The sequence below is a fragment of the Ilyonectria robusta genome, assembly GCF_021365365.1.
Source record: "Ilyonectria robusta strain PMI_751 chromosome Unknown BGZ61scaffold_10, whole genome shotgun sequence".
Taxonomy (NCBI): Eukaryota; Fungi; Ascomycota; class Sordariomycetes; order Hypocreales; family Nectriaceae; genus Ilyonectria; species Ilyonectria robusta.
The window spans coordinates 663,064-675,334 of NW_025764444.1; the positions used below are offsets into that span (position 1 = coordinate 663,064).

General features: G+C 53.1%; 3 protein-coding genes across 3 annotated transcripts; all 3 read right to left on the reverse strand.

Moving 5' to 3' along the window:
• Positions 1–666: 666 nt before the first annotated feature.
• On the reverse strand, positions 667–2,811 carry BGZ61DRAFT_352816 (uncharacterized protein; the record flags this gene model as incomplete). The annotated part of the gene is made up of 1 exon (XM_046240454.1): positions 667–2,811. The coding sequence occupies one exon, from the start codon at positions 2,809–2,811 to the stop codon at positions 667–669; it is 2,145 nt and encodes a 714-aa protein (XP_046104221.1).
• A 1,318-nt stretch (positions 2,812–4,129) lies between these two features.
• Positions 4,130–4,429, reverse strand: BGZ61DRAFT_452147 (uncharacterized protein). Its single transcript, XM_046245921.1, has one exon. It carries the CDS (start codon positions 4,406–4,408, stop codon positions 4,238–4,240), a length of 171 nt encoding a protein of 56 aa, XP_046104222.1. The 5' UTR covers positions 4,409–4,429; the 3' UTR covers positions 4,130–4,237.
• A 5,845-nt stretch (positions 4,430–10,274) lies between these two features.
• Positions 10,275–12,209, reverse strand: BGZ61DRAFT_478182 (uncharacterized protein; the record flags this gene model as incomplete). The annotated part of the gene is made up of 2 exons (XM_046248985.1): positions 10,275–10,973; positions 11,058–12,209. 2 exons carry the CDS (start codon positions 12,207–12,209, stop codon positions 10,275–10,277), a joined length of 1,851 nt encoding a protein of 616 aa, XP_046104223.1.
• Between the last annotated feature and the right edge of the window lie 62 nt (positions 12,210–12,271).

Below are 12,271 nucleotides of genomic sequence, written 5' to 3' on the forward strand. Positions count from 1 at the left end.
GATAAGAAGTCCGAGATAAGGCGGTGCCCCCACATTCGAGGTGACCACCAATAGCCTTTACATCTAGAGTATCGGGTAGTTCGGATCGCCTCATGAGTTGGTGAGTTTGTAAAGATCAATGATGCTTGTGAAGTAGGAGGCATTGGAGTCAAGAACTTTGGGTAGTGGCAGGGTGTTTGTAGTGTTCGGATTCAATGTGGTGATGGCTTCAACTCGAGAGTTTCCAGAAACAAGACCGCTGCATTCTAATTCTTTGGTATATTTTATTCTTCCTTTTCGGTGTATTTAGCTGCTCGTCATTGGTTACCAGGAATGTCCTGAATGAAACGAATAAGAGCCGCTTTATAAGACATCCGTTTGCGTGTCCCTGGAATTTCATCCAACATCCCCAGAATCAATATCCCAGACATCCCATTCACCCTGGACCTTCAAGCTCATTGCATTAAGAGGTATTCTTATAAAAGTCAAGATAACGACCCACAGCTCCTGTGAATTCCTCTCTCGGCATAGCGTATTACCCCGGATCTTTCATGCACAAGCTCTTGAAAATTCCTGTCTGGGAATAGCTCGTTTTATCGGTATCGCCCTGCAGCTCCTGCAAATTCCTTTCCGGGGAACCTGTTTGAGGCGATCCAACTAGTCAATTTCATCCTAACTATTCCTAAACTACCGCGGCCTTGCTGCATCCATCAACCAACTTGCCCGCTTTCCTCCCCATTCCCTCAATTGAATTGCTGGCGATCGAGCAGCTCCCTCTGGTTTGTGTTGCGCCACTTCTCCCTCCAATCCAAACCCATACTTGGCCTCTCCAGCAACGTCTGGCACAAGACCGAAGCCGACCTTGAGCTTCTTCACACCTCGATCCTCTTCCCATTGCACTCTGTTTAGACTTTGACCCCGCGTGGCGGCGACGATGGACGAAAACCGAGTGTCGCGTACCACGTATTCATTTCGCATCGCCGCGACGCCAAACACCACTGCAATGGTGGCCATGAGAATTGCCAACGCATAAACCACCCACAAGTCGTCGCGATGGTACCTGTAGACATTGATGGTTCGTTCTCTCATACAGGGATACCGCAAATTGTCCTTCCCCGTGGGCATCAGGGCCGTCCGTGAAGGTTGCGACGCCCAGGATACAGCCAGGAACTGGTCGTCGGACAACAACGACAGGAGAATTTCTTCGTAAAACCTTTCCAGTTCCACTTCAAAGTTGGGGATGGCGACGTAATTGTTCCGTTGGATAAGCCTCGTCTCGATGGCGCGGGAATTGGCGATTCGGTTTGCAAGAGCAATCGTCCCGTTGATCATGTCGCGCATTTGCTTTCCAACCGAGTGATACGCTGCGGTCCTACGGTATTTCCGTAAATCCTTGGGAAATATGTACTCGCCTTCGGGCGTCGCAGTGATGTTGTCCAATAATCCTTGATTGCCTATCGATACGTTTGGGAGGAATCGCGTGTCCATGACTTTGGAGACGAGCTGCCGTTGGACGTCGTGGGATGGAACGCCGCTGGTAAAGTTAAACTTGACCTTGTATTTGGTCTGGTAGTGCTCGCAGCCAATAATCCTGGGGATAAATGCATCCTCTGACCATTTCGGGTCCAGCTTGCTCTTGGGAATGTTCACCGAAGTTCGGTTGGCAATTGCATAGCCAATCCACAACAGCGGCTCCGTCCTAAACGCGCCTAGATTCTTGGGAAACGGCGGCTCTTTCTTTGGAATCCCTCCAGTGTAGGCGTCGATCTGCTCCGCGCCGTAGTCTCCCTGGTCTGCGAGGGCAAGGTAAAGAAGGTCACCTTTTGGTACAAGTTGACTCGTGTTGAACGGGCATTCTGCGTCTCCGAGCTTTGCCACCTTGTCATCGACCCCGGAAGCAAGGGTTTCGCATTTGTAGCTTGGGCCGGTAAATTCAATCGTAAAGGAGCAGTTCCATCCGTTGCCGCAAATTTCCAGACCCGCATTCTTTCGCGACACTGCCTGTTGTAGATACTGACTTCTCATGGCAATCTCTTTGAATTGCTGACTGCTCGAGGTCCAGTAATCAAAAGAACTTTGATTGCTGACGACGATGGGCACTTGGTTGGGCTGGGTTGTGTTCCAGGACGATACTGACAGCTTGAAAAGGCCTTGGTCTGTCGTCTGTGGATCTCGCCAGTCGTTGGTTTCTTCATGGGTAAAGTTGAGAGTGTAGATGCCAGAACAATTCGTATTCTCCCGCATTGTCTTGGGCACCACCGACAGAGTTTCAGACGTCAAAATGACCACCAGCGGCGTCGCCCAGATGTAGATGGCAAGGCACATGGCGACTTTGGCGCTCTTGAATGCCTCCCAATGGAACAACGCAGTTAAGTCTTCGGCGGCCGCGAAAAGCGAATCCACGGCTCCCAGGGACAAAATCTTTTCCCGGACAATCATCCACACTCGCTGGCGGTAGGCTAGAATGGCCGCCGTCACGAAACTTGCCTTGGCGAAAAAGGCCAGCGCCGTTCCATACCGCAGCTTTCGCAACTGATCGTCGGCCTGCTTTCCGTCGAGGTGGTTGTAGAAGCCGTGATGTCCACAGGCAAAGGCGATTCCTGCGAGGAGAAAGGCGTACATGCTCCACGCCGGAGTCCAGTGTCTCTTGAACCACCCGACGATCCACGGTTGAGGTTTCGGCGGCGGCGGATCCGACTGTAGAAGCGCCGACTGGCTTTCATTCGTGCGCGCTGGCGGTCTGGTCTGCTGCACCGGCTCCCAGATGCTCGACGGATATCCTATGTCTGTTGACCGCCCGGGATCGGTGAAGAAGGTCGTCGAGTGTCCCATCCATGGCGTCTGCGGCGTCTGCGGCGAGCCGTAGGGAGAATGCAGCGGTTTCTTGGGGGTGCTCCCACTGGGAAGCCATTCATTGCTGGAGCGGTCCATTTCGTTGGCCATGGTGATGAACCAGAAAGGGACACATTTTACGTGCGGAGTTGATGCTGTTCAGCCTCAGTGAAGCCTCAGCCGCCACTTAGCTCATCATTTGCTGACGGCAGTTTGACGGCCACAAGTAGACACGTCGATCATGTGTCTTGGAATTTGGTGTCTGATTCGCCATCATGCAAGCCGCGATGATACTCTGGCGCTGATAGGGTAGTATACTGGTCAGTTGGGGGCTGAAGATAAGCCGTGTCAGACCGAATTGCTGAGGTCAGTCAGCCTAGCAAGGCATAGGGCTGTAGGATCTAGTGAAGCTACGCGCATCGGGCCGCGCGTTAATTCCTTGGCAAAATAATGGCATCCAGTATTCGTGCAGTCGGTGTGGGAGGACAATGCGATGCGGATAGTCTAAGCTGACCTTGCCGCAAAATCCGTGTCCCACAGCTTGGATCATGCCCGAGAGGTTGTGGACTAGTTACTTGGAGTCTGGCTTGGGGAATTAATTTTTTATGGATTATAGGTCTTGACTAAAGTCTAGCTGAAATGGCAAAGCCTGGATGAGTTGAGTCCCAACACCATGTCGCAATACTGCTACGGCAAAAGGGAATGCTCACTTCTCTTGCGGTAGCCGAACGAAAAAGCAGGAGCAAGAGTCGCTCGGGTTTGTTTCGTGGATATTGACGGTTGTGGCGACACAGTTGGAGGGACTTTGGCTTCAAGGAAGAAGTGAGAAAGCAAACAGAGACTGGATCGTCGATGGGAGCAGAGTTTGGTGTCTGTGGCTTCTGCAACAGGAGGGAGCTGCGTAGCCTGAGTTGAAGAATGGTCGGTGGCCATGAAGTAGGCCTGCATGTAGTTGGCCTGAGTTGAGAGGGACGGACAACTGCTTTGACAGGGAGTATTTGTCATCTTTTTGCGTTGCCAGGTGATCAGATACCCATTCTATGGTACCAGAAGTAGAAAGTAGGTACTGGATCTGCATGTTACTTGGGAGCGAGTTGACAGACTAGCTAAGCTGCGTGAACGTCGAACGCCAAGATGAGTGTGCTGGAAATATGATCGTGTTGTCCCATCCGATGATGTTTTCGGTAGGAGAGACAGGTCTACCAGCGTTGCCGGGGACGATGTGGCTAAAGGGAAGAAGTAAAGCAGGATTCGGCAAAGACCGACCAGTTTCAAGGCAGGTTGGGATAGTGGCGATTGTGAAAGATGGGTATTGGGCGTAGAGCCAACAGTGTGCATCATCAATGCGGTTGCCAACTTCGTCGGTTTCGAACCAACCTTTGCGAACAGTATATATGTCGACCGAGTCCAGTGGATGACTGGGCGGTCAGAACGGGAGCCGTTGATGCTGGTCGGTCGTGTGTTGGTGTGGACGTGGACTGCACCCTCGGACGAAGGAAAGATTGATGCTTTTTACTAGGACATGTTCGTGCTCTTGTCGAACATTATGTCGGGACAGTTTGAGGGCCCGAATCACCAGGGGATTCTTTGCGCACATCCAGTACAGGGCATATGCCCGATCCGTCGGCGTGAACATATTAGGGTCCTCTCTCGTCTGTTGATAGAGGTAGGTCAGGCCACCGTTGATGTTGCCGCGTATGAGCCAGTCTACGTGCTCGACGCCCAGGGAGGGAGCTTCTTTGCCGCTTTTCGGTTCCTTGGATGCGGGCGCTGTCGGGGATCCTTTGAGGATGGCGCGCAGCCGATCCTTCGCCGCCTCTGCGTCTCCGTACATCGTCGGGTTCATCGGATTCTTCGCATTTAGTATAGAGGTGTTGCGCTGGTCGAACGTCGTCAGAACAGCTTCCCGGTGCAGAGCGGAATTCCGCCGCGACTCGGCCTGTGTTTTCGGCGCACCCTCGTCGTCCTCATCTCTAAACCTTTCCGCATAGGCTTGCCCGCGCTCTATTATTTCCCTCCAGGTGGCCTCGTCGGCGTCGTTCCCGGCAATACCGCCATGGCAAAAGGGAATGGTCACTCCTCTTGCGATAACCGAATGAGAAAGCAGGAGCAAGGACTGAGCTCCGGCATGTCAACCGTCCCTGACTTAGCCAGGTGGCCCGCAATAGCCTTGGACGGGTTCGGTGCGCACAATTGTTCCAGGATGAGACCCATCAGGTCACCCGCCTCTGCACCGGTAACGTCCCGATGGGCGGATGGATCAGCTTCCTGCCTCTTCCTCATCCGCTCGCGCTCGAGGCGCGCCCCCTTGTCAAAGTCCAGCATCACGTTTTGGGTGTGCTCGGTATCTCCGTCGATCGGGGCTTGGTGGGCCAAGCCTTGGGCGACGCCGAGGGAGGCGTACCCAGGCCATCCCTGTTCCTTCTTCACCGGAGGCTTGCGACCCATGATGTTGCCACCACCTGTCCGACGCGCGATCGCGTAATAGTAAACCGCGATCGCGCGGTTGAGGTCTTCCAAGGAGAACATGCCAGCAACCTGGGTCCCAGTGCCGCCGCCGGGGACAGCCGACGGGAACCGATGAGAATTTATATATCCAGTCGGGGATATTATATCTTGCTCACCTGGTGTGGTCGAAATTTCGTCGTCGACAGTAAGGTCCACCATATGGCTGCTGGACGGGTGTCCGATGGCGTGCTCTAGAACTACCGCATCCTCCCAGCCCTCGGCCTTATACTTAACTGCCTGGTCGGCACGGCAGACCAATATAACGGGCGGCGGGTGGTGGCACCAGAAGCGAGAGTTGCGTAACAGCTCCGCTCACAGCACCTCTATAGCCAAGTACCAAGTCAACTCCGTGGAGATGTTGAGGGCATTGGGGAGATTGGGAATCTTGAGCGCGAGCCTTTTCTCGGCAACTTGCTCGGCCGAGAGGCCTGCGGATTCCAGAAAACGTCCCCAATTGGCCCACTATGGCTTCCAGATCTTACACTCGGTGGTGTTTTCGGGCGCGAGCCAATCTCGGCAGGACCGGAACTCCATAGTCTCTCCAAGATGGAGCCACCGGACAGTGTCCAAGGTGGTTTCGTCTGGTGAGGTTCGGTATGCTCGTTTATGTAGCCGTGCATGAGCGACCACAACCCTTCGCCCCCAGAAAGATGGTCCTCTTGGTGCTCCTCTGGGTGCTCTCTGCTTAAGTGAGCCAGAGTAATAGTGGCTGCAACTATGAACACCTCAAAAGTCTTACCAAGACCGGGTTTGCTGGTATTCAAAGTTCCGTTGAACTTTCATAGAGTTGACAGGGTAGTCGGAACAGGTGTAAGATTCTCCGCCTTGCATGAAGTTTCCCATGTAGGTGCTAGGTCATCTATCCTCTCGATGTGTTCTCTCCATCCTTGGCGACTTGACAGTAACCCAAGGCGTTGCTTCTCTTTCGGAGCATTCTGTGTCTGTTTCTCCCTAGATCCTTTGCCTCCATCTCACCAGTTGCAAAGGTCTCGGGTACCGGGACTCGATATTCTTGTTGGTATAGTGTATAGTGCCGTTGCTAGCACTTGCCATGAGTAACAGCGGCTCTTTTAGGGTATGGAAGACTTCGCCGTAGATGCGAAACTCGACTGTGGCTTCTAGCTTTTCAGAGCCCTCTCGACCCCACTCGTCGACGATGCTGGCGGGAACTACTACCAGCTGTGGCGCTCGGTATGCCCGCTGGTAAATCGACTGTCTGTGACACAGAAGCACATGATGCCAAAGGGGTCCCCGAGCGCGCACACCCCTTCACCCTGAGCAAGGTGGTCCTCCGGGTGCTCGTCGTAGTGCTTCTTGCTCAAGTGAGCCAGAGCAATAGTCGCGGCAACCATCAGCACCTCGAAAGTCTTGCCAAGACTGGGCTTGCTGGCGTTTAGAGTCCCGTTAAACTTTGTGGAGTCGCACTGGCGGAGCGTCTTGTAGCAGTCGACTATTTGGTGAGGTCGAAATGCGAGAGTCAAGCCCGGTAGCCGCACGCCGGTTTCTTTGTCGTTTATATAATGGCGAAAGAAGTTGCAGGCCTCAACCCACAATGCACAGTCTCCAAGCTTGGTGTCGGCGAGCCCACCTACCCTGACCTCGGGGTTGGCTTCGTCTCTTTCGAATTCGTCGTCGTCCGTCTCCCTGCCGTTTCTGTATTTTTGCTGATATGAGGGAGGCCAGGTATCACCGCATCCTCTTGATACTATACGTCGGTCGTCGCAACCGTCGAAGTGATTTGTGATGACCTCGCTCCCGATCTCGGCTTTTGTTCGTAGGCACGGCTTGCCCCACGGACCAATCCCACGACAGCGGCCACGACAGCTCAAGACACCGTCCGGACGTGCCAGTGGGTTGTGTCTCGACACACCACTCCGGCCGGGTGTATATATATTGCCCTCCTTGATCATGCGGCTCTATAGCAAAACGAAGTGAAGGATCCGAGGAGAGGAAAACGTGATTTGGCGAGCGGCAAGTGACGGTGGTCGGCCAGCCTAGCAGGGTTATATAGCTGGTAGGGTTGAGTGGATAGGCGCTTCAGGACGGGTCCTAACTTCTTGGTAGAATAAGTGATCGTATAGTATATATCGTGGGGTTCATTGAGGGGGAAATATTGCGGGAGTGCCACGCGTGTTGGAGAGTGTCATGTCGGCAATGACATGTCACCTGGCTGTCCCAGGTTTAAGCGCAAAGACTCTCAGTTCGTCCACTTGCTTCGTAGACTGAGCCTCTCGAAGAGCCTCCCGAAACTCCTGGTGGATCATGCCAAGCCTTGATGGCTCACGTCGAACGCGTCAGGGTACCCGTGTCCCATAGGACATCTTTCTCGTGGCTCATCCTCCACGTCACCGCGGCCACCCAGAGGCACCGCAGAAACCCGGTCGCGGCGAGGGCGGACAGCCGCCACGAGAGCTCTAGCTGTCGAGCGCCATCTTGTTTGAGGTCGGCTCCGTCGGAAAAAGGATCGTCGAAAGGAAGTTCAATGGGATCTGGCACTTTCTGTGGAATTTTTTAGTAATTGCTAAGATGACTGGAGAGGAAAGATCACATACAAAACTGAGAAATAGCACTAAGTTGGTCTCTTTGACGCAGCAAAGAAGCTTATAAGCCCAGAGGTAGGAGCAAGTGCTCGCGTCGGAGTCGCCCATTGAGGCGAAGAGGGTAGAGTCGGGTCAAAGGCCAGTCCACAAATGCCACTGCAGCATCCGCCACCGACCCGGCGTAGGTTCCGACCGCGAGCAAGACTGCGAAGGAAATGTTAGTAGCGTTACTTGGGCGGCTATACTTTACATACCAAAGACTGGGATCGGGGTGATGTATATATAGTGATGGTGAAGATGGAGAGAGCGAACAAGAGGATGAAGGAAGGTATAAATACTTCAAATTACAGAGCCCAATGTTGAGATTACCTCCATGAAGTTATTCTGACTCATTCGCTTCACCCAAACTTCAATGTAGTCACTTCCTTTGTCTGCGTGCATCGGTGCCACAGATGTTGCTGGCTCCACGTATTGAGATGTGAGTGACAAACATGGTCACTTTGTTCTACGCAAGCGAACATGCGGTTTGATATGGCTTTGTACTGGAAATTCCCGCCGACCACGCTACCGCATCATGATCCAACAAACTCATGTCCCTGCCAAGTGAAACCATGATCGATGTGTGCGTGGGACCAATGCAGACGGCTGGAGCTGACTCAACAGCGATGCGTGCGGGTCGGCATGAGTAGTCGCTCGCTGGCGTCTCGAGTGGAATGTTCGGTTCGGTTCCACGTCGATGAAGTTGCCTGGAGAGGAGAAGGCGTGCGCGGTTGAGTCAAATTGGCCCAGTCGACGTGGTGTCGAGCGATGGGTTGTTTGTCGATTTAGAGGAGAGACTGGCTGCCATTGCTGTTGGGCATGATGGGGACAACGATGGTTTGCACTGTGCATTGTTTAGTGCATTCGATCCCCTATTCTCCATGTATTGCTCATTCTTCAGTGCACTCTTCAGTGCCCCACCCCCTAACTCTTCAGTGCATTCTTCAGTGCATTCTCTGCACTGAGCTCTTAATTGCTCATTACATTTACCACTGATTGCGTAGTATTTCCCGCTCTCTGGGAGCCTCTGCAAAGAATTTGAGTGCAGCGTTATTTGAATTGACGACAATCTGCAGTTGCCGAGTGTCGCGTGCAGTGAGTTCTTCTCGCTTGGGATGTGCTGTGTGTTCGCCACATGCCCGGGCCCATGACCCGCTATGGCGCGGCCTGAAATTGTGTTTGGTGAACCTCTGCATCAGCAAACTGTTTTGCGTCGTTGAAACGGCGGAGTAGGTTGCTCGCAAATATGCTCGCAATTTGGCCGGTACAACATTAAGAATCTGTAGTGAAGGTAGTAGCAAAAGCGCTGAGATTGCCCAGAACACGAGAGCCAGTTGAAGCCTGTGTCCGAGGAGATTGGTCATGCCCGTTCCATGTGTGACTCGCCCTGTTACCCATACGGTGATTGTACCCAAGTTCTAGTCATCTGGGTTTGTGGACTGTAGCGCGTGTGACGTATTGGTAAAACAGCAGGGTACTTTCCATTGAATTGTGCTACTATACGTAACGACTCATCCAGCCAGAAAGCTTCCAAAACTAAGTCATCACAAACTCCAGCCATTTTGGTATCCCGAGTGTTGTCCTATTTGGCTTGATGCTACCCGGGACCCACGCGGATGTGGCGGGGTAACCGGAGTCATGGCCGTGCGCCACGCCGATCAGCTCCGCATGGGCACGCGGGGGACGCGGCAGGAACGTCGTTAATCCAACTTCATTAATTAGCCACGCAATGGTTGCATCAAGCCCAAACATTCGGATGCAAAGTGGTCAGACGGTGCTGGATCTGTGGGACAGAGAGTGCTTTAGAGTGCTTGTCTGTGGTGCTGAGCTGCTCCTGTACTCACATGTGGTGCAAAGCGCGAAACGCGACTGGCAAAGCCAAGTCCTTCGGTCGCTTAGCGGAAGGATCAGGTCGATTGGGAAGGACGAACTTGGAGTATTTGAAAGTGCGAAGCATAGTACAAATGTTACAAACAGGCCACAGGTACAACAAATAGACGCCTTCGTTTCGGTGGTGCAATTTATCTTTCCATCAACTCGTCCACTTCCTGAACACGGGAACCTTTTGTCTGACTGCTACTATAATTTAAGTCTTGTTCTCCAGCGTCTCTCCGGCCAAGTTGCTTCCATCGCTTGGTGCTCCATCGGTGTGCCTGCTGGGCCCCTCCCGTTTCGCGAATCGGCGTTTCACTCTTCGTCGTCGTTCGAACCCAGTGGGACGGGGCACTTCAGTTCGCCCACAGAAGCAAATCGGCGAAGCCATCGTATCGTAAGCCCTTTTGGGATCCAGTTCCAGTCGTCCATCATGGCGATGGTATCCTTGGAGTGTTTGGTCAAGTGGGTATAGAAACCAACGCTCTGATTGGAGCGGCTTTCTTAGTGTTGTATGCCACGCCAGTCGATGAACTGAACCACTTCGTTGAGTGCTAGGCGCCGATGAGATACTAAATCGTACATCCAAATATCCTTCCATTCCGCGATGACTGCAGTTTGATGGATGAATGCGCACAGAAGATGCCAAAGAAGCTCTAGGAACTCATCAGCTTCCAATGAACCCCGTTCGTCCTCAATCGGCAGGCCGAGGAGTGGCACCCCAAAGGATACCAAGACGCGATTCAGTTCCTTGGTCAATTGATCGAAGCGCTTGATGGCGCCAAGGTCAATGAGTACATCGTTGTCAAGCATACCATATGTGGGGTGTGCTATCCAATCCAATGCCCAACCCAGTGTTTCGCGATTGTCGGCAATTGCTTGTTTGATGAGCCCGAGATATAGCCATATCGTTCTAAAGCCGACAAACGGGCCTGTCAATCCGTAGTTTGCAGCGTCGCGATTTTCCTCCGCTTTGACATTCGCGGCGACTACAGGCACCAACAAGCGAAAGCCAATTGTCAGAGCGGAAGCTAGTTGCACCTTGATGAGCGTGATTTTAGGCGTGCTGGATGACTCCGAGAGAAAGCGAGCAACACGGGGGTCATAGTTGACCAACGGCAACACCGCAAAGAAGACGCCGTGTCTGTCGTTTGGAAGACATAGATGGGGAGGGAGGTCTGGTGCCCTGAAGTCCAGTAGTTGCTGCTGGGTGAGTCGCCTCTTCGCCTCACTCACGGCCATTCAATCGTAGTCGCTGAGGAGTGCACAAATTTCGCGAACGTTTACCGGCCAGTCGGAGAATTGAGCCAGACCAGAAAAGAATCCGGCTGCTTGGGAACCTGCCACATCGGTCCGTCGAGTTCGTGAGGCATTGGCGCCAGCAAGGAAGTCGGTGTCTTCATAGAGCATGACCATGGAGTTGCCACAGTCAGGTCGGGAAGCCCAGGCAAGCTGCTCATGGCGTTCGGATGCTGAGATTTTGAGGTTGACCAGGACAATCTGATTGGTGTTGCGGTCGAATATGAGCCTCTTTCTTGATCCGCCAGTGACGATGTGAACGATGTTCGAGTCTATGAAGTGCTCAGGAACGTGAAGACCATTGGCGAGTATCTCAACCCGACGTTGAGGTGGAGATCCTGGTAGCCTCGCAATGTCGGAGAGGTGATGCTCAATCTCCCAATCTTGTGGAAAGCCCTCTGACACCTGCGAGGATCGGAAGCACACAACCCTGTGGGAGAGTTCTGGGGCCGAGTCCTTGACCTTGTCCAGTACGGCTGAAGCTGCGCCAGAGATTCCCACAACCTCCCTCGCCTCGAAATTGTCGAAATCCGATCCGAAGTTGAACTTTGCGAAGGGATATGATGATTCTATCCAAAACAGGTCTTGGACGAGTGGGTGAAGGGGCAGTGAGGATATCATCATAATCCTCACAGTCACCTCTGGCCTGTTGATGCACACCTTTGTGGCCCAGGCCATAATGACCACGAGTAGGAGGAAATATTCGGCAGACACGTCTGGGTCGGCATCGATCAAGAAGAGCGACACGGGAGGGAGTTGAGAACAGGTCCAGTCGTAGGGCGTAGATGCGTCGAATGGTACAGTGTTTCCCCGGAGCACCTTCAAGAGGCTGCCGTATGAGTGAGTGATGAGCTGCTGGTCCCGACAGGTTCCCTCCAAGTGCTGACGGTGCGGGTCGGTTCGGAGTGCCGCGTTTATCTCTGCGGCCTTGAGAGAAGAGGTGACATGGATGACGGCCATGTCGGAGATCTGCCGTGTCACATCAGACCAGATTTTCCGTGGGAGTGAACTCGTGAAAGTGCTGTGGCCTGTCACATCGGGCCCCAGAAGGAGACCAAACTTGACGTCGCGATCGCGGGGGGACGTCGATGCCCAGTCCGTAAGTAACGTTCCGTATTTTTGCAAGGTCTGTTGATCCATGATTGTGTTTGTTGGCATGGATCATGAAGTTGGTGTATTTGCAAAGTTGTCAAAGTTGCAGT